This window comes from Catharus ustulatus, chromosome 18 (genome assembly GCF_009819885.2).
Source record: "Catharus ustulatus isolate bCatUst1 chromosome 18, bCatUst1.pri.v2, whole genome shotgun sequence".
NCBI lineage: Eukaryota > Metazoa > Chordata > Aves > Passeriformes > Turdidae > Catharus > Catharus ustulatus.
Window position 1 is genome coordinate 521,137 of NC_046238.1, and position 27,865 is coordinate 549,001.

Consider the following 27,865-nt stretch of genomic DNA (forward strand, 5'->3'; position numbering starts at 1 on the left):
GCTGCTTTGCCTTAATTAGGGATGTTTGAATGTATCAGGAAATGAAATAAACCTACCCAGGATGGATTAGAGCATAAAAAGTTCACTTTAAACATACAATAATGACCCAATCAGATAGAGAAGCCTTAAGATTTATTATTCATCAGTTAAGAGGCTCATTTAAATGGACTTTCTAGATAATTTAGGTGGTCCATATGGAATCAGCAATTGCAATAAATAAAATGGAGAGTCTAATTTTAATGCAAGTATGGACAGATTTAATTCTCCTGAAACATTTAAATTAGATCTGGTGCTCTTCCTTTTTCCTTGATAGGGTGTTCTTCACTCCTTAACAAATATTTGCCAGTCATAGGAAAATAAAGGCCATTTTAAGCATGTGTGGATTTAAAAATACTTCACTGACAAAATCCCTGTGGCTTTATAAGGTTCTTCTCTAGTGTTTGAAGAAAAAAATACAAAAAATCAACATTTCTAGATGCTGCTGTGTGTTCTTATGAGCTGACCTCTTGTATATTTTATTTTTAACTCTGTTTTTTTTTCCAGAGGGAAAATATAAAAGGAAAGGTGTTTTACTGTGGTTTTTGTTTGTTTTCTCTTGTGTGGGTTTGCAGTTAACAAGCTTTAGAGCAGTCTGCAGGTCTGATTGCTGCTCACTGTGCTGCTCCCAGGGCTCTCAGTGTAACTGCCCTGGGTGAAGGACAGAGCCAGGTTTATCCAGCTCTCTTTGGAGGCAGGGAGAGGCTGGTTTGAAATGCAGCCCGTGGTGTGTGCTGGGCTGCAGGGCAGTGCAGGATCAGCCCAGGGCTCCAGCTCTCTCTGCACCTCAGCTCTGCTTCGCTTTCTTGGCTTTGCAGAGGCACTGCTGATGGTGCCTGTGTTTATTCTTCAGTCCAGCTGTGGCTCTGCATACGTAGAAACACACGAATTTGCACAGAATGTTTGTCTGATAACCTTTTTAAAGGCTCCTGTGCAGAAGCCAGACTCACTGCTGGAGGGTGACAGGGCACATTTCTGGCACAAAACCCTGTTCTTCCCAGTCTGTGCTGCTGCTGCTGGATATCCCGTGCCTCTGCTGGGGCTGTGTGGAGTTATCAGCACTAATTACTGAAACCAGCCCTTTCTTAGTAGTGATTTAGAGTACAGCAGGCTCTTCAGACCAGAAATGCAATTATTTGGAGCCAGAGATGTGCCAGGCCCTTCCTGCAGCCACAGCCAGCACTCACCATCCTCTCCTGTGCTGAGGACTCAGGGTCAGTCTTAGGTGCCTTCTCTTCCATGTAAAAAATAAATACAGATCCATTTCTTCCACATCCTGATATTCTGAGTCCCTGACAATGTGTGCTCCTGTGCTGGTTGTGATCCCATATGGGTGCAGAGCAAGGGCTGCACTGCCCCAGAACCTTCCTCACATTTTGTACCCAGTAACTCAAAAACAAAGCCTGGAGAAGGCAGGAGGTCTGAGACCAACCAGGGCTTCCTTTGAATGAATAATCACAGTTGGCCCAATTATTTATAGCTTGGTGCTGACAGGCTGAAATGGCAAACACATTAACAGCAAACAGAAGGAGCTAAATTGGCTGAAGGTTCCTGAATGGGGAGGACTTCTCTGTTATGGATGTGAGAAAGGCTCCAAGAATAAAGAATGTGCCCTTTTCAGCCTGGGGATTGCTCTGTAATTAATCCTTAGTGTGGTGAGTTGTGTTTCCCTGCTGTCAATGTGCTTAAGCTGGCCTGCTGTAAATTACAGTGATGCAGAGAAAATTAATCATATTGGACTAATGAGCACACCAGAAAAACCCTCTGATGGTGTTCTTGGAGCTTTTTCTCCTCTGCAGAGTGAACAAAGAGGTTCCTCTGATAATTCTGGTGCTGTGCACTGGGGATCTTGCAATTCAGTAGCAAAACATTTCTGTCCAGACTTCTGGCAGAACAGGAGAGGAAATGCTGAACCCACACAGATTCAGGGGCTGGAAAATTAGAGCAGAGGCTCATTATGTTAATGAGAGGCAGAATGCACATCTGGATGTGTCAGCAGCTCTGCTCGTGCTGCAGGTGAGATCAGCTCAGTTAATCCCTGCTTTCCCCTGCTTGGGACTAACCTGGCAGCAAAAGGTAAAATGTACCAGGGGTTTTTACTGAGTTTTTGTGGCCTCTCCTGCAGCCTTGACAGCGTTGTCCTTGCTTTGTCAGCTCTGGTTTTCCCCTGAGTCAGGAGCAGGTCAGAGTGCACAGCACAACCTGGCTTCTTGTCTTTTCCTTTGTTCTATATTGTTTTTAAAAAGCACAGTAAAAATGCTCCAAAGGGATGTGGGATTTTTTTCCTTTTGCACAGTCTTGGCTCCCATGTTTCAGAGCTGGAGGGATGCCCTGGGGTCAGATGAATGTTTTGGGGCTGGTGTCAGGGAGGAGCTCCTGGGAAATGCAGAGCAGGTGCTGCTGGCACCGCCTGCCTGCCAAAAGTCAAAAACTTCACAGCAGAATGATGTCCTGCCAGGTGGGCCCTTGGCATTCCAGGCTCTTTTTGGGAAGACAAATGTGTGACTTGATTCTGATCTCCAGTGCATGACAGAGTCCCCAGAAGAAAGGGAGGTTCCCTCAGCAGCTCAGTGCTGCTGGGTTGTCAGAAATTCCCCAGAGGGGCTCAGAACACAGGGGGCTCCTTTGCACTGGGGGAACATCACTGTGAATTCCTGGGTTCAAATCCTTCACTCTCTGTGTTGGGTTGTGTTGCAGCAGGTGGTTTGGGCAGGGTCTGGGAGCTGGCTGAGCTCCTCCTGTGCTCTGCCCCTCCTGGAAAGGAGAATCAGGCTGTGCCTGCTGGGCTGACCCCTGCTGTGTCCCTGCTGGGCTGACCCCTGCTGTGTCCCTGCTGGGCTGACCCCTGCCGTGTCCCTGCTGGGCTGACCCCTGCTGTGTCCCTGCTGGGCTGACCCCTGCCCTGTCCCTGCTGGGCTGACCCCTGCTGTGTCCCTGCTGGGCTGACCCCTGCCCTGTCCCTGCTGGGCTGACCCCTGCCCTGTCCCTGCTGGGCTGACCCCTGCCCTGTCCCTGCTGGGCTGACCCCTGCCCTGTCCCTGCTGGGCTGACCCCTGCCCTGTCCCTGCTGGGCTAACCCCTGCCCTGTCCCTGCTGGGCTAACCCCTGCTGGGCTGACCCCTGCTGGGCTGACCCCTGCTGGGCTGACCCCTGCTCTGTCCCTGCAGGTCACGAAAGCCCTGCCCTGTCCCTGCTGGGCTGACCCCTGCCCTGTCCCTGCTGGGCTGACCCCTGCTGTGTCCCTGCTGGGCTGACCCCTGCCGTGTCCCTGCTGGGCTGACCCCTGCTGTGTCCCTGCTGGGCTGACCCCTGCCCTGTCCCTGCTGGGCTGACCCCTGCTGTGTCCCTGCTGGGCTGACCCCTGCCCTGTCCCTGCTGGGCTGACCCCTGCCCTGTCCCTGCTGGGCTGACCCCTGCCCTGTCCCTGCTGGGCTGACCCCTGCCCTGTCCCTGCTGGGCTGACCCCTGCCCTGTCCCTGCTGGGCTAACCCCTGCCCTGTCCCTGCTGGGCTAACCCCTGCTGGGCTGACCCCTGCTGGGCTGACCCCTGCTGGGCTGACCCCTGCTCTGTCCCTGCAGGTCACGAAAGCCCTGCCCTGTCCCTGCTGGGCTGACCCCTGCCCTGTCCCTGCTGGGCTGACCCCTGGGCTGACCCCTGCCCTGTCCCTGCCGGGATGACCCCTGCCCTGTCCCTGCCGGGCTGACCCCTGCCCTGTCCCTGCTGGGCTGACCCCTGCTGTGTCCCTGCAGGTCACGAGAGCCCCACTGTGTCCCTGCTGGGCTGACCCCTGCCCTGTCCCTGCTGGGCTGACCCGTGCCCTGTCCCTGCTGGGCTGACCCCTGCCCTGTCTGACCCCTGCCCTGTCCCCGCAGGTCACGAGAGCCCTGCTGTGTCCCTGCTGGGCTGACCCCTGCTGTGTCCCTGCAGGTCACTAAAGCCCTGCCCTGTCCCTGCTGGGCTGACCCCTGCCCTGTCCCTGCCGGGCTGACCCCTGCCCTGTCCCTGCTGGGCTGACCCCTGCTGTGTCCCTGCTGGGCTGACCCCTGCCCTGTCCCTGCTGGGCTGACCCCTGCTGTGTCCCTGCTGGGCTGACCCCTGCTGTGTCCCTGCAGGGCTGACCCCTGCTGTGTCCCTGCTGGGCTGACCCCTGCCCTGTCCCTGCTGGGCTGACCCCTGCTGGGCTGACCCCTGCCCTGTCCCTGCTGGGCTGACCCCTGCCCTGTCCCCGCAGGTCACGAGAGCCCTGCCCTGTCCCTGCTGGGCTGACCCCTGCCCTGTCCCTGCCGGGCTGACCCCTGCCCTGTCCCTGCTGGGCTGACCCCTGCCCTGTCCCCTGCAGGTCACGAAAGCCCTGCCCTGTCCCTGCTGGGCTGACCCCTGCCCTGTCTGACCCCTGCTGTGTCCCTGCTGGGCTGACCCCTGCCCTGTCTGACCCCTGCTGTGTCCCTGCTGGGCTGACCCCTGCCCTGTCCCTGCCGGGCTGACCCCTGCCCTGTCCCTGCCGGGCTGACCCCTGCCCTGTCTGACCCCTGCCCTGTCCCCGCAGGTCACTAAAGCCCTGCCCTGTCCCTGCAGGTCACGAGAGCCCTGCTGGCGGTCGCTGTGTGATCTCCGAGTTCATCCGGCCCCTGCAGGTCTCTGCAGACAAACCAGAGCAGCTCTCTGTCAAACCCACGCTCCTGGCCAAGGCGAGAGCTGCCACCCCAAGATGCAGATTTGATTCAGACGTGAGTCCTTCTGAGTTTTATACTGGAAAACTGATTTGGGACAAAATGTTGGGTTCTTGTACAGTGGGAGTTCCATGGGCTATCTGAGGATTATCCACAGGAAATGTTTGTGTATGTTTGTGCAGCACCATCGCTGAAAAGTGGGAACATTCACTGCTTTTTGAAGAGGGCACAGGAAAAGCAGCTTAGCAAGGAGACTTGGGGAGGCAGAGCTGACAGCAAGGAGCAGGAGAAGCACACGTCACATTTAATTCCCCTTTTCTATTATTTCTGAGTTATCTCTCACTGAGAATGTCAAGCTCTCTGTTGCAGAACTGTTCATTTTGTGCCTTCCACAGAGCAATTATGTGATCCACTCTCACACTATGCAAGCTCACAGAAATGGAGCTCCACTCCTTTTTAGAGACACCCAGACCCAAGGGGGGGTGTATGAACTAAATCTAAAAGGTGGAGCATAATGCTGGGGAAACTGAAATAAATAAACAAACCAATAAATCAGTGACACTCTGCAAAAAATGTACCTGCAGCTGCCCTGAAAAATCCTATGAAAAATCCTTCCAGAGCCATTGCTGCTCAGTGAGGTGCCCATATAAAGGTGTCAGGGGATAATCCTGGCAGCTTGTCCTGGATCCCCAGTGATCCATGGGGATTCCCTGGGAGCTGCAGTTCAGTGTTTGCTCTGTCTGAATTGTAAAATTTTTCTAGTTTTTGGACAATTTCTTTTATTTGATCCCACTCTTAACCCAATATTTCTACCTTAATCAAAGTTCTCTCAGGCTCAGGGAGAAAGTTGGTCATTTTTTCTGAAATGGCTCACAGCAAGCTGTACTGTAAGTGGAGGGAAGTTCATCCCTCACTTCAAACCCTCTAAGAAAGAGATAAATGGGCAGAGTCTGTGTTGATGTTCCATGTTAGAATTTAATTTTATTTTCCTTGATATTGTGTGCTCACTGATTTATCTCACCTGTCAGGAAAACTGTTCATTCTTCTTTTTTGTAATCTTTTCTCTCCCCTCCCTCTGCAGATGGATAATGATCAGAATTCCAATACCTCAAAGCAGAGATATTCTGGGAAAGTCCATCTTTGCATTGCCCGTTACAGGTAAAATCCCATTTAATTGCAGGTGCAATAAATACACAGCTGGAATATTCACCATCAGCTTTGGCTTCCCCTCCTCTGTGCCCTGGTGGTTGGAATGGATGTTCTGGCAGAGCCTGAGCTGTTTGCTGAGCTGAGCCCAGCCTGGCTAAATCAGTGCTAAACCAGATTAAATGGGAGCCTCCTGCCCTGGAGAGCAGCTCTCACTCTGTTCTTGGCAATCACTCTTTGTAGCAAGGAAAGATTGGGAGTCCATCACTTCACACATTAAAATTTCAGGCATGAAGAAGTGTCATGATAAAAATTTCAGTGACTAGCTGTTTCAGGGTGGATATAGGTTTGTACTTTTTGTCTCTCAGTGGCTTCTCAGAGATGTGGCTCACTGGTTTTGTCTAATTTTACCTTGCCTCTGTAGCAGTTTGTAAAAGGAACATATAATTGAACACAGTGACTGGAAAAGACCCCCACATCTGGGTTTGCTTGAATTCACTCTAAAAGTTACAGATAATTTTGGTTTTTCAAGAGCCCTGAGTGAGAAGTGTCTGAGCAAATCCTGCAGGCAGGGAGGTGGCTTTGGGGGCAGATCCCCCCGAGGGGCTGCATCCCTGTCCTGAGCATCCCCTGCTGTCCCCACAGCTACAACCCCTTCGATGGACCCAACGAGAACCCGGAGGCTGAGCTCCCTCTCACGGCAGGAAAATACCTGTATGTGTACGGGGACATGGACGAGGACGGCTTCTACGAAGGTATTTCTGCTTGATCCTGAATTCATGCTAATTCATGCAGGCTGAAATCATTCCCCTGTCAGACACGCTCCAAATCCTTCCCTGCGTCTGCTCCCAAATCGGCTGCTAAAATTAGCTTTATCACCCTGCTGTTAATTAAAAGAGTTTCTGCACCAGCAAAGCCGCTCCTTGCAGGCAGAGCTAATTATAAGATATTTTATAGTGTCAGCTTTTCTTACTGGCAAGATTTAAGCTGACAAAAAAGCTTGCTGGCAGTTCTGGGTTTCCCTTAACCAGCCCCTCTGTTCCCAAACTGGGGATGTTGTTTGTGTGCTCCCCTTACCCCTGCCCCTCATCCTGCCCTCTGCCATGGCAGAGCTGTTCTCCTTCCTTGGATACTGCTGGGAGCCAGGCAAGCAGGCTCAGATTTTTCTCAGGCTCCTCAAGGACAACACGAGAGAGAAAATTACTGCAAAGATTAAACACCTGCTGGCTCTGTGAGGGACACGTTGTTTGCACAAAAGCTTGTTTACAGGGGTGTTCCCTTCCTTGCACCAACCAGATCACACCTCTGCTGGCTCCACGAGCCACTCTATAAAACTGGAGTGTTCCTTTGAATAAAGGGCTTTTTGCTTCTCCTCTGCACAGAGGAACTTGTTGCTGTAAGAGCTGGACAGAGAGATGGAGACTTCAGCTGGCTCTGAAGATGGTGTTTATTGCACAGAGGAGGTTCCAGCAGCTGTGGGTTGTGGCTGAGCCTAGAGCTGGCTCTGAAGATGCTGATTATTGCACAGAGGAGGTTCCAGCAGCTGTGGGTTGTGGCTGAGCCTAGAGCTGGCTCTCAAGGTGCTGTTTATTGCAGAGAGGAGGTTCCAGCAGCTGTGGGTTGTGGCTGAGCCTAGAGCTGGCTCTCAAGGTGCTGTTTATTGCATATAAGAGGTTCCAGCAGCTGTGGTTGTGGCTGAGCCTAGAGCTGCTGGCTGTAGCAAGCCCTGTGTCCTGAGGCTCTGTTCCATTCATGTTACAAAGCATTGTATTTCTTTCTTTGCTGTGCATCTTATTACATAACAACCACTCAACACCTTTACTATCACCTACAGCCTATCCTAGCTACTGACATTACCATATTCATGTTACTATTTTCCAATCACTAAAGGTTAGTACGTTACAGTTTAAGCTAGAAGTTGTTTTTCAGTTTTCTTGCGGTGGAAAATTCTGAGATCTTTCCTCTGCTTGTGACATTGGTTTTCTTATTTGCCTGTGAAAATCTTTTTGCTTGGTAAAAACATCTTTTGTTTGAGGTGGATTTATCCTTTCCTCCAAGTCATAAAAGTTACTTCCCACTCACTTGCCCTTTGCTTTCTTAGATACCCAATAAGACCGGCTCAGCAATTCTTTTCTTCTATATCAAAACTTGCTGTCATTTCTATTCCTTCTTCAGATTGTACAGGTGTTTGTGTTACCCACCCACACCTGTGAGACTCTGCTGTCCCATCCTGGTCCCTCCCAGCATTGCTCTGTTCCCTCCTGCCCCCATACCCACATTCTGACGGCGTTGCTCTTTCCCACAGGAGAGCTGCTGGACGGACAGAGAGGACTGGTCCCTTCCAACTTCGTGGACTTTGTTCAGGACAACGACTCGCGGCTGCTGGGCAGCGAGCAGGAGCAGAAGGTGCTGAGCCGCGCGGGGCCGGCGCTGGAGGGGGACGTGCTGGACATCAGCCCCCCCGGGCACGGCCAGCCCGCGCTCAGCAACGGCGCCCTGGACGTCAACATCGACGAGATCGGAGAAGACATCGTGCCTTACCCCAGGAGAATCACCCTCATCAAACAACTCGCCAAAAGTGTCATTGTGGGCTGGGAGCCGCCCCTGGTGCCGCCGGGCTGGGGCACCGTCAGCAGCTACAACGTGCTGGTGGACAGGGAGATCAGGATGAACGTGGCCCTGGGCAGCAGGACCAAAGCGCTCATTGAGAAGCTCAACATCTCCAGCTGCACGTACAGGATCTCCATCCAGAGCATCACCAGCAAGGGCAGCTCCGACGAGCTGCAGTGCACCTTGCTGGTGGGCAAGGACGTCATCGTGGCCCCCTCCAACCTGCGCGTGGACAACATCACCCAGATCTCTGCGGAGCTCTCCTGGCTCCCCACCAACAGCAACTACAGCCACGTCATCTTCCTCAACGAGGAGGAGTTTGACATTGTCAAGGCTGCTAGCTACAAGTACCATTTTTTTAATTTGAAGCCCAACATGGCCTACAAGGTGAAGGTCATGGCAAAGCCCCACCAGATGCCCTGGCAGCTTCCCTTGGAGCAGCGAGAGAAAAAGGAAGCCTTTGTGGAATTTTCTACGTTGCCAGCAGGTTTGGTACTTTCCTCCCTACCCCAAAACTCTGCAGCTGAATTTCTCTGAAAACACTAGATAAAATACTTTCACCACCACAGCGTTTAGGAGATGTAAATGCATTCTGGTTGTGAAGCTGTAATTAACTTCTTTGTACAATTTGAATTTGTAAAGTCAACAGATTTGTTGTGTTTTGGGAAGTCTGAGGTTTTTTCCCACCTGCTTTTGCATTAGGACTGTTGGTAAGTGCTGTCAGTCATTTGCCATTATTCAAGAATATTGAGTATTGTTGAAAACTAGAGAAGGAATGATGCAGTGAATTTGAAGGATAATCTCATCATTTTGGGGGTGTGTGGCAGCACCTGAAAAAATGTGAGTGTCTTACAGATTCACCCACACAGGGTCATCTAATGGCCAAATGGGAGAGCCCTTAAATGTTCCGTGTTTTGGGTCCCTGGGTGCCTCTGAAGGGACACTCAGGTGCAGGTGGTGAGTGAACGTCAACAGTGTGTTCTGAGCTGGGCTTTGCTCACTCCCTGCTGGGTTTGGTTCCAGAGAGGGGCAGGAGTTCATTCTGCTCTCCTCCCTGGCCCTTTCCTCGTGGCTTTTATGAAAGGAGACGTGGAGGGGGCAGTGCTGGTTGAGTGCAGGGGAGGAGAAGCTCCTGTGCCTCCAGTTGTGATGCCAGCAGAGCTTCAGTGGAGCTCCCAGCTCACAGATTGATTTCAGTCTGCAGTCACTGCAGGGCTGGGGGTGCTGCTGTGCCCTGTGCTGGGAGGGGGAATTTCAGAGCTGGGCTGTGTCCTGGGAGGCACTGCCTGCAGGCTTGAACTCATTTCACCTTTCTGTTAGGAGTGAGGGCTGTTCCAGGGCAGACATTCCCATGCTGTATCTCCCTCTAGTGTGAGCTCTGAAATGCAGTGAAGCCTCAGCTTTTAGAGCCAGAGATCCCAGAACCTTCCCCATGGCTTCCTTTCACTGGGAGCACTTCTGCAGAAACCAGGAGCTTTTCACTGCTGTGTAGGGAAAACAAAACAGCTCTGTTGAGGTGATTGGAGGCTGATGCCTGATTTCAGAGCCTTTGGGGCAAAGGAAAAGGATGAATTTGGAGTCACTGATGGGAGTTACCATCGTGGTGTGTCATGCCATTGAATTCATCTTGATTCATCAAAGCAATGGAATTGCCTAAATAAAAACAGAAGTGTTCCTCTCTTGGCCACTCAGATCAAAAAATAGAAATAAGTACAGGAGCAGGAGCAATGGTGCTGCTGTTGATTTGGAACTAATTTATGTTAAAAAAAAAAAAAAAGAAAAACAAAAACATGAGGAGCAAAGTGTAGCAGAATTGCCAAACAAACATTTATGTTGATGACCAAGACCATCGAAAATCATCAGGAATAATTTCCCAGTTAATGATGGGAGGAAATAGAAGCCATGCTGAGCCTCAGGCACTGCAGTTCATGAAACCCATCTCTGAACAGCCTGTGAAGGTCGGGACAGACGCCCTGGGGATGGCTCAGTTTAGGGACAGTGAAGGGAAGGTGACTTCTCCTGCAGGAGCAGGTGAATGGCATTGCATTGGCAAGATGCTGCCTTGGATCAGATGCATTGTCTCCTGTAAGCTGAGCTGCTGAATTGGGAATGCTGGCTGGCAGTAAAACAGGGTGATCAGGAAAGCTGAAATTCAATCCTGAACCAGAATCTCTCTTGGCCAAGAATAGTGTTATGTTAATTTGCATACTCTCAACCTGCAGGGCAAAAATACTTTATAGATGGTACAGGCAAAAACTTCCTGCTGTGCCTGTCCTGTCCTGAACATCACCTGATTTTATTTCCTTGTCCACTAGAGGATGAAACTCAGTGGCAGCAAACCAGTGACATGCACTGGCAGTTTGCAGTGGTCCTGTGTGATATTGGCACGTGTATCATGCACCCAGTTAAAGTGTTTGGAGCCTTTTTGGTGGATGAACAGGAGCTGGTTGTGTTCAGTTCACTGGGAGAAGCAATGCCACAGCAGCAAGGTCTGTGCCTGCTCCTGACACCTCTGACACAGACTCTGCCCAGGGCTGGATGGTTAAACTAACAACAGGATGCTTGAAAAATGTGTGAACCAATAATCTGATGTTTTTACTTTGGCTTCCTGGCCAAGTAGAGCTATTTATAGTGGGTGATGCCTTTTACTGAAGGAGGCATTAGGTGTGCTGCTACATGGCACACTCAGTGCCTGAAGAGGTTACTGGGAGCAGTTTGGATCCAGAGCAGAGAGTCAGACCTGCTGTCCTTCACTGAGCTGGAGAACGCTGCAGTCTGAGCCTGCAGCCCACCTGAGGCTCGGGGTGACCAGTGCCATCTCTCCTAGGTCCTCCAGCTCCTCCCCAGGACGTGTCTGTGCGGGCGGGCTCCGCGCCAGGGACCCTCCAGGTGTGCTGGAAGCCCCCAGCCCTGTCGGCCACAGGGACATCCCACGGTGCCAGCGTCACAGGCTACGGGGTGTATGCCAAAGGGCAGCGGGTGAGTCCTCCTGCCACGGCACTCTGCTGGGGGACAGTGGCACAGCCCTGCAGGGAGAGGTGGCACAGCCCTGCAGGGAGAGGTGGCACAGCCCTGCAGGGAGAGGTGGCACAGCCCTGCGGGGAGAGGTGGCACAGCCCTGCAGGGAGAGGTGGCACAGCCCTGCAGGGAGAGGTGGCACAGCCCTGCAGGGAGAGGTGGCACAGCCCTGCAGGGACAGGTGGCACAGCCCTGCAGGGACAGGTGGCACAGCCCTGCAGGGAGAGGTGGCACAGCCCTGCAGGGCTCCTGAGCTGCCAGGGCAGCCTGGCCTGTGCTTGGGCACAGCTTGCTCCCTTCCTAGGAGCCCTTTGGGCCAGAGGGGTCAGAAGGACAAGAGCCAGCTGCTGTAAGAGCTGTGGAGCCTGGTGGGGTCTCCGTGCTGGCAGCAGCTCACTCTGGGAAGGCTCTGGCGGCTCTTGAGTGGGGCTGAGGGCAGCATGCAGGGCTTGGTGCTCACAGGTGGGTGCTCTGTGCCCAGGTGGCACAGATGGGGCTGAGAGGAGGTTTTGGGGGTTTAGTGCTCACAGGGCAGGTTCCAGGGGTCAGTGCTCACAGTGCCTGATCTGCTCTGTACCCAGGTGGTGCAGATGGGGCTGAGAGGAGGTTTCAGGGGTTTGGTGTTCACAGGGCAGGTTCCAGGGGTTGTGCCCATTGTACCTGCTCTGTGCAGGTGGCAGAGGGGAGGTTGCAGGGCTCAGTTCTCACTGTACCTGCTCTGCTCTGTGCCCAGGTGACACAGAGCAGATTCCAGCGATCAGTTCTCACTGTGCCTGCTCTGCTCTGTACAGGTGGCAGAGGTGGGGCTGGCAGGAGGTTTCAAGGGTTGGTGCTCACAGGGGAGGTTGCAGGGCTCAGTTCTCACTGTACCTGCTCTGCTCTGTGCAGGTGGCAGAGGTGGGGCTGACAGAAGGTTTCAGGGGTTGGTACTCACAGGGCAGGTTCCAGGGCTGAGTTCTCACTGTACCTGCTCTGTGCCCAGGTGACACAGGGCAGGTTCCAGGGCTCAGTTCTCACTGTGCCTGCTCTGCTCTGTGCAGGTGGCAGAGGTGAGGCTGACTGGAGGTTTCAGGGGTTGGTGCTCACAGGGGAGGTTCCAGGGGTCAGTTCTCACAGTGACAGTGCCTGCTCTGCACTGTACAGGTGGCAGAGGTGATGTTCCCAGCAGCAGAGGGCTCGCCGCTGGAGCTGCTGAGGCTGCGCAGCCTGGACGCCCGGGAGGTGACGGTCCGGACGCTGTCTGCACAGGGGGAGTCCCTGGACTCTGCTGCTGCTGCCATTCCACCCGACCTCCTGGTGCCTCCAACCCCTCACCCCAGAACTGCTCCCAAATCTAAGCCATTAGCAAGTGCCGGAGCCGCAGAAACCAAAGAAGAACATTTAGGCCCCCAGCTGAAAAGGGATGAGTCGTGGGAGCAGACTCGTTCGGTGTCCCCCATCCACGGACACATGCTGGAACCCCCCAGCTTCCACGGCCCTCTGCAGGGCAGGAGATCTCCATCCCCCAACAGGATCCTGCCCCAGCCCCAGGGCGCTCCAGTCCCCAACACCGTCGCTAAAGCCATGGCGAGAGAAGCTGCACAGAGAGTGGCAGAGAGCAACAGGGTAAAGGCAAGCTCCTTCCTGGGGCTTTGTGGGTGGGCTGGTCATTGTGACTCGTGCCAGCAAAGGGTTTTCATCATGTGCAGGGAGCAGGGGGTCCCGTGGGGTGCAGGGGTCCCATATCTCTGTGCTCTGTTCTGGAGCAGGGGGTCCCAAATGGAGCAGGGGTCCCAAATGGAGCAGGGGTCCCACATGTCTCTGCTCTGTCCTGGAACAGGGGGTCCCATGGGGTGCAGGGGTCCCATATCTCTCTGCTCTGTTCCTGGAGCAGGGGTCCCATGGGGTGCAGGGGTCCCAAATGGAGCAGGGGTCCCAAATGGAGCAGGGGTCCCATGGGGTGCAGGGGTCCCAAATGGAGCAGGGGGTCCCACAAGTCTCTGCTCTGTTCCTGGAGCAGGGGTCCCAAATGGAGCAGGGATCCCAAATGGAGCAGGGGTCCCACATGTCTCTGCTCTGTTCCTGGAGCAGGGGTCCCAAATGGAGCAGGGGTCCCATAGGGAGCAGGGGTCCCACACGTCTCTGCTCTGTCCTGGAGCAGGGGGTCCCAAGGGGTGCAGGGGGTCCCATAGGGAGCAGGGGTCCCACAGGGAGCAGGGACACCCACCCTCTCTCTGTCCTGGCAGATGGAGAGGAGGAGCGTGTTCAGCGACAGGAGCGGCGTGGCCCCGTACTCTGATGAGGAGGAGGATGGCTACGACTCCCCCAAGGTCAAGAGAAGGGGAGCCTCGGTGGATGATTTCCTCAAAGAGTCAGAACTTGGGAAGCAAGTGAGTAGCCTGGCTTTGTTGTTGTCCCAGGGTGTTCTGAGGCTCAGCTCTGTCACTGCTGTGGCTGTGCTGGTGGCACCGGGCTGAGCCGATGTTCCTGCTGGGCATCCTCCCTTCCAGCAGCCCCAGGCACTGGAAACATGAAGATGGAAAAGAATATTTTTTTTTTCTTCCCCTATAGAAAATGGGGCTGGAGTGGTGCTGCTGCTGCCTGTGAGAGCCTGCTGTGGGGAAGGGCAGGTGGGGAGGGCTCCTGAGTGCCAGAAAGGCACCAAAAACCTCATGGCAGGAAACAATCCTGCCATGGCATTGACTGCAAGGCATGGAAAGATGTTGCCAGAAGGATTTCCACAACTGCACAGCTTTTAGTCTGATCCCACTGAAAACAAATATTAAATAATTTATTATGCTGCTTTCAAGAGAGGTGTAAGTTCTAGAAAAGAGATGTTTTCTTATGTCTTGGCATAATTTAAAACACTTTAGTAAAAGACCTGACCTCCTGTGTTGAGGGCCCACAATGCTGTAAGAACGAAATGCTGATCACTTTTAAATTATAATGTGATGTAACAGACAGCTGCGAAGAACAGATGATATGTGAATTATCCTAAGGCTTTTACAATTCGGTCAGCAAGTCCATTGAGGCATGAAGGACCTCTTTAATAAGGGGAATTTAATCAAGACTGAAACTAGATTTGATGCTGTGAGTGGAGATATCCTTTTTGTATCACCTGGGACTGAGGTTGGACTTCTTGAATTATGATCATAAATGGTTAAAACGAAATTTCCACATGATGTCTCCACTAGAGCAGAGCCCAAACCTGGTGATGTAGCTCCCTGTGGATGCCAGTGTGCCAGTCCAGCCCAGGGCCAGGACTACCAGCTTTAAACTCCCTGGGGATGCCAGTGTGGCACCCCAGCCCAGGCAGTGCTTTCCAGGACTATCAGCTCTAGCAGCAGGAAGGTTTTCAGTAAGGCTTTCAGGAAGGTTTTCAGAGATGTTTCTCAGTGAGGTTCCTCAGTGAGGTTTCTCAGTAAGGTTTTCAGTAGGATTTCTCAGTAAGGTTTCCCAGTTTCTCAGTAATGTTTCTCAGTAAGGTCTCTTAATGTTTTCAGTAAGATTTTCAGTAAGGTTTTCAGTAAGATTTTTCAGTAATGTTTCTCAATATGGTTTGTAGTAAGGTTTCTCTCTCTGTGTCAGGTTCACTATTGCCCTGGGGATGAGTTTCTCTGTTTCTGAGTTTCTCTGTTTCTGAGTTTCTCTGTTTCTGAGTTTCTCAGTAAGGTTTCCCTCTCTGTGCCAGGCTCACTACTGCCCTGGGGATGAGTTTCTCAGTTTCTCAGTAAGGTTTCTCAGTAAGGTTTCTCAATATGGTTTGTAGTAAGGTTTCTCTCTCTGTGCCAGGCTCACTACTGCCCTGGGGATGAGTTTCTCAGTTTCTCAGTAAGGTTTCTCAGTAAGGTTTCTCAATATGGTTTGTAGTAAGGTTTCTCTCTCTGTGCCAGGCTCACTACTGCCCTGGGGATGAGTTTCTCAGTAATGTTTCTCAGTATGGTTTGCAGTAAGATTTCCCTCTCTGTGTCAGGCTCACTGCTGCCCTGGGGATGAGTTTCTCAGTAAGGTTTCTCAGTAAGGTTTCTCTCTCTGTGCCAGGCTCTCTATTGCCCTGGGGATGAGTTTCTGAGTTCCTCAGTTTCTGAGTTCCTCAGTTTCTGAGTTTCTCAGTAAGGTTTCTCAGTAATGTTTCTCAGTATGGTTTGCAGTAAGGTTTCCCTCTCTGTGCCAGGCTCACTACTGCCCTGGGGATGAGTTTCTCAGTAAGGTTTCTCAGTAAGGTTTATCAGTAAGGTTTCTCTCTCTGTGCCAGGCTCACTACTGCCCTGGGGATGAGTTTCTCCGTTTCTCAGTTTCTCAGTATGGTTTCTCAGTAAGGTTTCTCAGTAAGGTTTCCCTCTCTGTGCCAGGCTCACTACTGCCCTGGGGACGAGTACCACACGGAGAGCAGCCGTGGCTCGGACCTGTCGGACATCCTGGAGGAGGATGAGGAGGAGCTGTACTCGGAGATGCTGGAGGAGGGCGGCCGGCGGCGCCTCAGCCTCACCTCGCACGGCGCGCTCAAGGTGAGGGCTGGGGGCTCCCACCTGGGGGGCAGAGCTTCCTGCAGCCAGCCACAGCTCTGCACACATTCACACTCAGTCTGGCATAGACAGCTAGAACTTGCTTTATTTTTATCGTTATTTGGTGGATTAACTGTTAACTGACTGAGTGTTTTCCTAGATGCGATCCTTGCAGTTCCTGCTCTGCAGCTGGGGACCTTCCCCGTGTCTCTGTTGAGATTTACTGCATGTACTACCCTGAAAATGAGTTGTTTCTGAGCAAGGAGATTTGTAAAAATTTATAAAACAGCTTCTGTTTTTCCTGTCTGAGTGATTTGTTCAAGTACCCAGTGCTAGTCCCATCCCTGCCACAGCCTTAAAGCTCTCCTGTAGGAAAGGGAGTTGTTCTAACTTTGTTTGATCAATGCTTTATCAGAACTCCTTGTGCTCTGAACTTTAGAGAATCACCAGAGAGAGCAGGAGATGCATTTCAGAAATATTGCTTTAATTCAGGAATGCTCACCATGAAAGACAACTTCAGTATAACAACTGAAGTACATGCAGAACACTAAATGCAGAATACTGAATATGTATCTGCCATCGTATATGTGCACATGTAAATGGTATTTGCTTCTTTATGTGTGTAGTAATGACACAAACTGTGTTTTCTTAGAAAGCACAAACCCACAGGTTAACATTTGTTTCAGTAGATTGTTAATTAACTTAAATCAGTGCTATTTTCTCGTGCACACAAGAATCCTGACCATTCTTGTGATGGCTTTCATGTGCTGTAAATTCAGTTCTTTTATTCTGATACTGCCTGCACTGAGACAGGTACTTTTTCACAAGAAGAAATTATCATGGTTTCTCTTACTGCACCAGCATTAAGCTGAAACCCAAATCCTTCTGCATGCTCCCTCTATCCCCTTCCCCTGTCAAAAAGAATAATCCCCAGACTGTTCTTGTTCTTTATGCATCAGAAAGTGTATTTGCTTCTTGGATTTAAGTCAGTATTATCAGTGCTGATATTGAGAAGGTTCCAGAACCTTAACTGGTGTAGGAAATAATTTTTGACCTGCTAAGGTTTGCAGGTTTCTCTTGATGTATCAAACTGATAGCTCGTGCTTACTGATCTTTTTGCCATTTCTGTGGCTTTATCTCAAGTTTCACAGGTGTTACACACATTTTAACAGCAAAGGGGAATAGATGAAACAGTCCTGCTCCCTTCCCTGCTCCCAGAGCCCAGCCAGGACTCAGGCAGGATTCTCTCTCAGTCCAGCCTGTGCTCTGTGCAAATGGAATAGGAAAATTACAAATTATATCTGCATTACACAATGCTTATTTTACCCAGGCTGGGAGAGTTTTTACCTGCTCCTGGCACAAACAGAGACTTTCACTTCTGCTCAGGGGCTGCTTTTCCAACACTGGTTTTGTGAGGCAGGTGCAGAGATCTGATGGCAGCGCAGACCAAGGGACAGCAGGGAGCAGCCCGGTGTCCCTGGGGCTGTCCCTGGGAGCCAAGCTTTAAAAATGGTGCAGGTTTTGGAGCTTTAGAAAGGAAACCAGAACTGCTCTAGTGATGGCTGTGGAGCAGCTCCCCTCTGACAGGAGACTGAGGATAGTTACTCCTTATACAGGAAGCTTTAAGAGAGGCAAAGAAAGAAAGCTTGGCAGGGCAGAGCTGTCGTTCCCAGATGTGGGTTCTGGTCACAAAGAAAGTCAGGTGGCAGTTTGGCATGGGGCAAGGAAGGAGTTTAAATGCATTTCCATTCACCATGCTGGAACCTGTATGTGGCTTTCATTACCCCGTTTCAAATGAATGAGTTTATTCTTGTTAAGAGCATGACTCAGTTGTTTGTGCTGACCTCTCACGTTCATCTGCACCCAGCAACTTCTTAATCATGTCTTTATTTTTCACAGATCCTCATTCAAAGCATGACATCCCTTTCACTATATAAGCTGCATGTCTTATGTTTGCCATTGCTCTAAAACTAATTCTGTCTTTATTTTTCTTTTCTCCCTTTTCCCTCCCATTTTATTTTTGTCACACGCTCTTTGTTCCCTGTCTGGTTTTTAACATTACATAATCTTAAGGAGTACAATAAGAATAAGACCACTGAAGCCCCTTTTTGGGAACAGCCTGACTTTCCCCAGCAGCCCCACCACAGTAAAAGGCTTTTCAGTATCCCAGAAGTGGCTGAAGAGGACGGTGAACACTCTGAGCTGCTGCACAAGCAGGGTTTAGGTACGGCCCATAGAAAGAACCCCAGAGTAGCGAGAGGCTGCAGAGCTCGCAGGCGCTGCAGGCAGGAGCAGCAGCACAGCCCCAGGCACCCAGCCAGGGCCAGGGCAGGGCCAGGGACCCAGGAGTTTGTGCTGGATGAGAGAGGAGGCAAATCCAGACAGTCCCGGAGCCCCGACAGCGGGCTGGACTGCGGCAGCGAGGAGGAGGAACCACGGCTTGGGGTGAGACCCCAATGGGGCAGAGAGGAGCAGGAACCACGGCTTGGGGTCAGACATCAGTGGGGCAGAGAGGAGCAGGAACCACGGCTTGGGGAGAGACATCAACGGGGCAGAGAGGAGCAGGAACCACGGCTTGGGGAGAGACATCAATGGGGCAGAGAGGAGCAGGAACCACGGCTTGGGGTGAGACCCCAACGGGGCAGAGAGGAGCAGGAACCACGGCTTGGGGAGAGACATCAATGGGGCAGAGAGGAGCAGGAACCACGGCTTGGGGTGAGACCCCAACGGGGCAGAGAGGAGCAGGAACCCTGGCACAATTCCAGACCCCAATGGGGCAGTGAGGAAGAGGAGCCCTGGCACAATTCCAGACCCCAATGGGGCAGTGAGGAAGAGGAGCCCTGGCACAATTCCAGACCCCAATGGGGCAGAGAGGAAGAGGAGCCACAGTTCAGTGTCAGACGCACACGGGGCCATAAGGAAGGAGAACATCTCTGGCACGGTTTCAGACACACTCCTGGCAGCGAGGAGCAGCCCTGGCACAACTTCAGACACACTCCTGGCAGCGAGGATGGGCAGTGCCAGCGTGGTTCCAGACACCGGTGGGGCACCGAGGAAGAGGAGTCACGGCTTGGTGTCAGACCCCAAAGGGACCCCGAGGAACAGCCCTGGCACAGCCCCAGGCCCCAAAGAGACCCTGAGGAAGAGGAGCAGCCCTGGCACAGCCCCAGGCCCCAGAGGGACCCCGAGGAACAGCCCTGGCACAGCCCCAGGCCCCAGAGGGACCCCGAGGAACAGCCCTGGCACAATTCCAGGCCCCAAAGGGACCGTGAGGAAGAGGAACAACCCTGGCACAGCCCCAGGCCCCGCGGCCGCCCCCAGCCCCGCGGTTGCCGCAGCGGCTCCAGGCCGGCGCTGGCCCGCAGGAGAGCCCTGACGCGGCAGAGCAGCATCGAGGAGGATTTCCAGGAGGATTTCCAGGAGGATTTCCAGGAGGATTTCCAGGAGGATTCCGGGGAGCTGGGGCAGGGCCCCCGGGGGGGCTGCAGGAGCCGGCCCGGCCCCGCGGGGCCCAGGGCGGCACAGCCACCCCTCAGAGATGCACAGCGCTCTCCGGTGTGTGAACTCTCTTCCTAATAACACCTGCTTGCCAAATCACTCTGTTTTCTTATTATCATTAATTTTTGTTCTTTTTTTTTGTTGTTATTTTTTCTTCTTTTTTTTTTTTTCCCAAAATTGATTTTTAAAGTCCATCCTTTGGACCCATCTGCTACATTTCCCCCATTTTTTTTTTTCTTCCCCATTCGTTTTTGTTTATTACTCTGCATTTTGGTTTATGGTCCTCTTTTGTGTCATGCTGAAATCAGATTAATTTGCTTTGCAATGATTTTCACCCAGAACAAATTACAATAATGGCTGCTTTTATTAAAGGACAACTGAATCTAAATTTTAATTAAGGGTTAGCTGAACTATAATTTTTCCAAAAGATTGCTTTTCTTTATTTTGCCCATCTGAATGTTGCTTTAAAAAAAAAAAAAAGGCAAAAAGCTGCATTTTTTAACTGGAGAAATGTTTCATTGGTATTTTTATTTTTTTTTATTTTATTATTATTGTCAAGGAATTCATTTCATCATGTTGTTTTTATTCATCTCATTCCCAGAATTTTCAGGATATGCTCTCTATCATGGAACATGCAAGACAAGAATGAAGATTCTCCCGCAGTGTGACAGTGACCCAGATCTGTGGAGTCACAGCTTCACCATTTCCATTTTCTGCCTTATCTCTGCTGTCACTCCTTTGCTGTCCTTTTTGGACCATCTCTTCTTGCCTTTGAAGTTGCAGACTGCATCTCTGCAGGAGAATGCAGGCACAGAGCTGCTTCCAAAGGAGCCCAGGGCTGCTCCGTCCTGCGCGGACGCTCTGCACACCTCTCCTGTTTGCACTGCTGCCATCCGTGCCCAGAGGAGCTGCAGGGCTGGGGCTGCACCCCAGGGCCAGAGCCCTTCGCCTGTGCCTGCAGCAGCCCAGACAGCAACCACGGGGACACCTCAGGGAGCAGAGATCAGCTGCAGCTCAGGCTGGAAGGATCCTCCGAACGCTGCAGCACAGCTGGTGCCAGGCTGGGCTGGAGCCGGGGCAGGACGAGGCTGGGCAGGGAGGCAGCAGCCAGGGCTGCAGGGTTGCAGGTGTTCAGAGGCTGCAGGGCTGCAGGTTTTCAGGATTGCAGGTGTTGCAGGGCTGCAGGTTTTCAGAGGTTGCAGGGTTGCAGGTTTTCAGATAATGCGGTGATGCAGGATAGCAGGTTTTCAGATGTTGCAGGTTTTCAGGGTTGCAGATTTTCAGAGGTTGCAAGGTTGCAGGTTTTCAGAGGTTGCAGGTTTTCAGAGGTTGCAGAGGTTGCAAGGTTGCAGGTTTTCAGGGTTGCAGATTTTCAGAGGTTGCAGGTTTTCAGGAGTTGCAGGTTTTCAGAGGTTGCAGGGTCGCAGGTTTTCAGGGTTGCACTGAGCACAGCCAGCTGTGCCCACAAGCAGTGTCTGCATCCCTGCTGCACCTCCGCAGCCTGCCCAGGCTGTGCCCAGAGGCTGTGCCAAACCCAGAGTGCTCAGAGCCGCCAGGATGCCCCAGCTGCCCCGCAGGGCTGGGCACTGCACAGCTCCCAACCCGCCCCTGCCACTCTCCAGGACACTCAGATGTCACCCTAGAGCAACGACAAAGGCAAAAGAATATTTCAAAAATTATTCTTTTCTTTTCTTTTTGTTCTGACGTGTGACTGCCGGTTACAAAACTCTGCCACGATCAGGAAACCATTTTGTTTTCCTTTTGCAGGTTTGCCAGGCAGCAGCACTCACTTCAGCTAACCTTTCAGTTAAAAACTTAAGTTTAGTTGCCTTTAGAGCTTGTGCTTCCAAATGTTATTGAGCTGATCAATGTCCAGCCGTGTGCCACGATGTTGCCATGCCTGGAGCTGACCCCTGCTCTCTCTGTTGTTGTTTTTTAGCTTTTGGGTAACCCAGCCTCTGCAGGACGGCCCGACAGGGTGGAGCACAGGCGAAGGTCCTCGGTGCCACCAAGGGCTCGGGCGCTGCTGGTCCCTTCCATCGGTCAGTTGGACACCCCTGCACTTCTGTCCAGGGCTGGGGGGGAAATCCTGACACAGCAGCAGATGCTTGTGTGCAGCCAGGCTGCCCTGGCTGGAGTGGGGCAATGGTTGAGCTTTGCTGCAGGGATGAGCTGGGGCTGGAGGGGCAGAGCCAGCCCTGCCTGCCCTGCTGGAGCCTGGCATTGCTCTGGGGCTTGGACACTGGGTAAACTGGCTTGGACAACCTGGATGTCACTGGGGAGAAATGTGCTGGCAGGTTGTTCATGGTCAGTGAAACCCATGTGCCCGTTCAGCATCCACCCAGCATCAGCCTGCCATTCACCAGCATCACCTTGTATTCCCTTGCCAGTCTCTTGGCTACTTCTGTCATTAATTTATGAACTTTAATTAATTTATTAACTCTTGCAAGGCTAACAAAAATGGCTTTCCTGTGTGAGGAGGGCAAACGTCAGTGTGGTACAGGAAATCAGCCCAACTTCCAGTGCAGGTTCTATACACTTTATTTAAAACATAACAGCTTCCTAATTAAAAGAAAAACAAACAAAACAAAACAAACAAAAAATAAAAAAAACCCAAAAAAAACCCCAACAAAAACCAAAAACAAACTAAAAACCAAAAAAACCGCAAAAAAACCAAAAAAAACCCACCAAAAAAAACCCAAACCCAACCCAAACCAAACCTACCACTTAATCTTTATAGGACATGCAGTGAGGTTTGGGGTTTTTCTCACAGAAATGCCAAACATGTCTCAAGTATTAACTGGGATATTTGGATGAGGCCAGCTTGTGTTGCTGAATTGTTCTTTTCTGAACTTGCTTTCACAGATGGCTACGGTGGTCATGACCATCTTTCTCCAGATATTTATGAAGAATCTGAAACAGATCCTGGCACAGAAGATCTCTCTACTCGAATATTTGTTGCACTTTTTGACTACGACCCGCTGACCATGTCCCCGAACCCCGATGCTGCAGAGGAGGAGCTGCCCTTCAAGGAAGGACAGATCATTAAGGTGAGACTGAAAAACACAAAACAAATGGCAAATGACAAATGGCAATGACAGCAGGGTCTGCTTTGTGCTCTGGGACAAAGCTGCCTGTGTGATCACATCCTGGTAATTAATATCTAGTGCTAATGGCTTAAAAACAATCACAAAACGGGCAAAAATCTCCAAGTTGCTGTAGAGTTAGGGCCAGTCTTAATTAAAGATTTAGGTTGAGTCCAGAATTGTGACTCTGAAGCTCCCTGTGTGCATTGCCACCACCCTCACATGTTACATAGTTTATGCCAAGGAAAGAACTTGTTGAAGAGTTTCTTTTCCTCTGCAAGAATCTGCATTTTGTTCAGGTATTTTTTTATACCTTAAGTCATGTTTTGAAATTAAATCAAAAGACAATAACAGAGCTTAAGTACATTATGTATGAGATAAGCATTTTTGATCATATAAAAGTTGCTTGAATCAAAATAATAACATTTTGGTACAATTTTGCAAATGTTTCATTTTGAATATAGTGTCACAATAATTCCATAAACATCTGGCTCAGCACAGGGAGAAACTGATGGCTTTTGATGCACTTTTTGTGCCTTTCACTGCTAACAAAGAAAAAAAGAAGTCCAAATTCTCTTTATGTGTCTGAAGTCACTATTCCAATAAATAAAATAAATATAACAATTCCAGTTTTGTAACCTAAGTAGAGTGGTCCAAATGAACATAATTCCACACCTAAACTGCAGTTGTCATCTATGCTTTGGTAACCCTTACCCTGCACTAAAACTCTGAAATGCTCCAAGCTCTTTGCCAATGTTCTCTCTTTGCACATCAGGTTTATGGGGACAAGGATGCTGATGGGTTCTACCGTGGAGAAACCTGCGCAAGGATTGGCCTTATCCCATGCAACATGGTCTCTGAGATACAAGCAGATGATGAGGAGATGATGGAGCAGCTTCTGAAACAAGGTTTCCTTCCTTTGAACACCCCAATTGAGAAAATCGGTGAGCAAATGCAGAAAATTTCATTTCAGACCCCTGGCTCTGCTCCCTTGGCTGCAGCCACTTCTGCTCTGTTTTGTAAGAACCTTCTGCATCCTGCCCTCGTGCACTGCCCCAGGGAGGCACCCTGGGTCTCTCTAGGTGGCTTTTTGCAGCTAATATTTAACCCAGGAGACAGCATTTGCTGCAAATGGGGACCTGCACTGGTTACTTTCTTTTCTGATTTAAAAAAAAATAAGTAAAAAAATGGGTTTTGTCTCCTGCAATATTTCTGGGCACAGAACACAATTCCTGAGCTGAGGATTCTGTGCCTTAGGATAAAGAGAGCCAGAGCACAGTGGTTTATATTATTATTATTATTATTATTATTATTATTATTATTATTATTATTATTATTATTATTACTGAGCCATGGGTGGTCGCACAGCCTCTGTCTGTGCCTGGGGCTGCTCCTGCTCCTCTGTCACTGTCACCCCTGTGCCAGAGCAGTGCCCACACTGCTCCTGCTCTGCTGGGAAGGTGAGAGGAGCAGCTGCAGCAGGACTGGAGAGGGACTGAGACAGAAATAATTGGAAATAATTGGAAATAATTGGAAATAATTAGAAAAAATTGGAAATAAATGAAAATAGATGGAAATAATTGGAAATAAATTGAAATAATTGGAAATAACTGGAAATAATTGGAAATAATCAGAAATAATTGTCAATAATTGCCAATCATTGTCACTAATTGTCAGTAACTGTCAGTAATTGTCACTCACTGTCAATAACTTTCAGTAATTGTCAATAATTGCCAATAACTGTCAGTAACTGTCAGTAACTGACACACACTGTCAATAATTTTCCATAACTGTCACTAACTATCAGTAATTGTCAATAGCTGTCAATAACTGTCAGTAATTGTCAATAACTGTCAATAATTGTCAGTAACTGTCCATAATTGTCAGTAATTTTCAATCATTGTCAATAATTGCCAATAACTGTCAATAATTGTCACTAACTGTCAATAATTGTCACTAACTGTCACTCACTGTCAGTAACTGTCAATAATTGTCAACAGCTGTCAGTAATTGTCAATAACTGTCAGTAACTGCCAATAATTGTCAGTAACTGTCCATAACTGTCAGTAATTTTCAATAATTTTCAATAACTGTCAATAATTGTCACTAACTGTCAGTAACTGTCACTAACTGTCAATAATTGTCAATAGCTGTCAATAACTGTCAGTAATTGTCAATAATTGTCACTAACTGTCAATAATTGTCTCTCCCTGTCCCTCCCTCCCTCCCTGCCCGTGTCAGAGCGGGGCCGGCGCGGTGGCCGCCCGCAGCCCGTGAGCACCAGGAGGATGGTGGCCCTCTATGACTACGACCCCAGGGAGAGCTCCCCCAACGTGGACGTGGAGGTAGGGGCAGGGCTGGGCCCGTGGGGCTGGGCAGGGCTGGGCTCAGGGCCCTCGGTGCCCTTTAAATGTTCTTTTGCTCGGTTTTTAACTGGGGAGTTGTAGAACACTCTGGAATTTATTCAAAGGAGAAAGTGAATTTTGAAAAGTGTGGGACTTGGTGTTTTAAAACACAGCCAGGGTTGTTTTCTGCTCCTTATGGAACCAAATCTTTTTTCTAAATTATGGTGTTTCAAAGTCTTTTGGCCAACAAATCAAACAAATTGTGCTGATGCATTGCAAAGATTTTGTTTGTTCTCTCTCCCACAACCACAATAAATTTAAAATAATTTTAAAACCTTGCCCTGATTATATTTAAGCCACAGACAATTAAGAAGAGCCCGTGCACTGTTTGCTGGTCAGAGGGGAGCTGCCCCTGTGCAGGTTTCACTGAGGAGCATCCAGGACAGCTCCAGGGGTTGGGCTGGCTGATGTCCCTGGGTGCTGCTGCTGGGCACTGCAGCTCTCTGAGCCCTTCTGTGCTGGAGCTCTCACGGTCCCACCCCTGAGCTGCTCCTCCAAGGCTCGCCCAGGCTGTTCAGGGCCTGAATTTTGGCTGTTGGCCACAGGGAGCCCCGTGGGTGCCCACGCACACCGGGAGAGCTGCCAGGATGAGCAAGCTGAGGAAAAATCCCCAAGGGGAAAAAAAAAAAAGAGGTTTGGCTCTGAAAGAACAATTTGGTGTCACCAGTGCCTTAACTTGAAGGGATGGGGAGAAATGAGAATGGATTTTCTTTGGCTGAAGGGAAGGTTTTGATCGTTGCTGTCCCGCTGCTCCCTGCAGGCCGAGCTGACGTTCTGCACTGGGGACATCATCACTGTCTTTGGTGAGATCGATGAAGATGGATTTTACTACGTAAGTTGGGTCTGCTGGGGCACCCAGCCTGCTCCCAGCCTCACCAAACACCAGCCTGGGGAGGGGACGTGCAAATCATAAAATGTGTGAGCCCTCAGCCTGCCCAGGGACCTCAGACGGGAATTTCCTCTCCCTCGGCAGCTTGAGAAGGGCAGGAATATTTCCCTGCCTGCCTGGGATGGGATGAGGCTTCTCACTGGGGCTTCCCTCTGCTCACAGGGGGAGCTCAATGGACAGAAGGGGCTGGTTCCTTCCAACTTCCTAGAAGAAGTGCCTGATGATGTTGAAGTCTTTCTCTCCGACGCACCCTCGCGCTACGCCCAGGACACCCCCACGCGCTCCAAGGCAAAAAGGGTAAGCACCCCCGAGACACTCCTCAGCCTTCATTCACCATTCCACTCTGTCTCATCTATCATTTAGGCACTACTTTTAACATTACTTTTAAATTCATTTGCCCATTTAAAATTACCTTTCCAATCTATAAAATAAAACAGGAGGAGAAATGACTTTAGCCTTCGCTGGCTCGTTACGTTTGTAAATGGAGAAACGGAATGGACTGGTTCAGTCACTGCAGTACCAGCCATCAGAATCTGAGTTTAGGCAGCTCTTTCCTGGTGACAGTTATTTCCCAAAGCTTCTAAATTGCTCTTACTAAAAAAGCACACAAGGCTGGTACCAGTGTTCCTCCAAATACAAACTGTAACTGCAGCTGGTGGACTGACAGTGGTCCTCTCCTAATCCTCACATCTTCCTGTTCCAACTGGCACTAATTAATTGCTCAGAGACTTCTCTTTTATGAAAGAACTAATCATGTTTAGAGTATCTCATTTTTGGTTTTGTTTCATCACTGCAATACTTTTATATATTATATATTTTATATATATTTTTATTTCTTTGCTCATCTGCTTGGAAACAGAAGAAGAGTGTTCATTTCACACCTTAATAAGGCAATGTAGCCTTCACGTAAGTGAGCAACTGAAGATACCAATAGAGATTTCAATTTAAGCTACCTGGCTATCTAATGCAAGTCTTGAAACTTAACTGTGGGGAACAGAAAAGAAATATGTCTCCAAACCCCTTGGCCACAGAAGAACGGGCTGTATGCCTTTGCTGTACCCAGGCAAATCCACTCCTTGCTTAGGAGCCAAATCCTTAAACCAGGAACCTGAAATGCATCCCACCTCCCTTGGTGCAGGTCAGCGTTTGGAACATATTTCTTCCCGAGCTCCATGTTTATGTTTACATAGAGAGGAGAGTTTGATGTCTAACTGCCCTACGAGCAAAGCTGCATATTGCATTGCTAGCCAAGCTGGGATGTAAAAATTCCAAGCTCTGTGTGCAGAGAGAAGCACAACAGCTGCAGCCCTGCAGGAACAGCAGTGCCCTGGCACGGTAGTTTACACGGATAGTTGGTTCTGAAACTCACTGCACTCAAACACAGCTTCTGCAATTGCCTGCCTTAAATTGTGCTTTCCACAGTCGATTATACCCCAGTCTGCCTGAGACCAACTATCCAACACTTCTGAAAAAAGCCCCTCCCTGTGTACAATGTACTGGGATTTCCTAGGAGTGTAATTTGCAATTATTAACTGTTTGGTTTACCAATGCAATAAAAGTCTCGACCTGAACCATGCAGCTCACTGAATGAATGCATTAGACTCGAGATCTGGTATCTTCAGGTGTACGTTGGGGTGCTTTACCAAGTTGTTTTGGTTTTTGTTTTTTTGGTTTTTTCATTAGAATTAGACCTTGATTTAAAATCAAAGTAGGCTTGAAGCCCCTTTGCTTAACTCTCTGTTGCACAACAAGCCAGTAAATTGCTGATGTTTTAACTTGAACTGCAAGCTAGCAGCCTCCCTACAGCATGGATTCTGCTGTGAAAATATCATCTCAATTGATTGCAACCATTTTGCCAGCTGGGCACTGTAGTTAGGATAGGCTGAGTATATGTAATTTTAGCATTTTCATCCAAGTGCTTTTGATGACTGAAAAAAAAAATATTTAGGAATGCTGTCATCTAACAACCTCATAGCTGCAGCATACACATCAAGCACTCAGGGCCTTTAAGCTTTCTTTGAT

The 27,865-nt window shown here is 50.1% G+C and overlaps 1 protein-coding gene across 3 annotated transcripts in view; it reads left to right on the forward strand.

The window, feature by feature from the left end:
- Positions 1–27,865, forward strand: part of RIMBP2 (RIMS binding protein 2) — a 41,905-nt gene that overhangs the window by 12,003 nt on the left and 2,037 nt on the right. The window contains exons 5-21 of one of the 3 annotated variants that reach the window (XM_033075616.2): positions 4,613–4,764; positions 5,789–5,865; positions 6,499–6,608; positions 8,159–8,950; positions 11,291–11,442; positions 12,625–13,086; positions 13,707–13,850; positions 15,813–15,968; positions 18,039–18,507; positions 18,733–19,058; positions 19,101–19,520; positions 21,403–21,505; positions 22,329–22,513; positions 23,325–23,493; positions 24,791–24,894; positions 25,715–25,786; positions 26,006–26,140. In XM_033075616.2, the coding sequence (XP_032931507.1) occupies positions 4,613–4,764; positions 5,789–5,865; positions 6,499–6,608; positions 8,159–8,950; positions 11,291–11,442; positions 12,625–13,086; positions 13,707–13,850; positions 15,813–15,968; positions 18,039–18,507; positions 18,733–19,058; positions 19,101–19,520; positions 21,403–21,505; positions 22,329–22,513; positions 23,325–23,493; positions 24,791–24,894; positions 25,715–25,786; positions 26,006–26,140 (4,028 nt within the window). Of the gene's footprint in view, positions 1–4,612; positions 4,765–5,788; positions 5,866–6,498; positions 6,609–8,158; positions 8,951–11,290; positions 11,443–12,624; positions 13,087–13,706; positions 13,851–15,812; positions 15,969–18,038; positions 18,508–18,732; positions 19,059–19,100; positions 19,521–21,402; positions 21,506–22,328; positions 22,514–23,324; positions 23,494–24,790; positions 24,895–25,714; positions 25,787–26,005; positions 26,141–26,702; positions 27,132–27,865 lie in introns of those variants that run through there. The other 2 variants (XM_033075618.1, XM_033075617.2) reach the window with 2 other exon arrangements.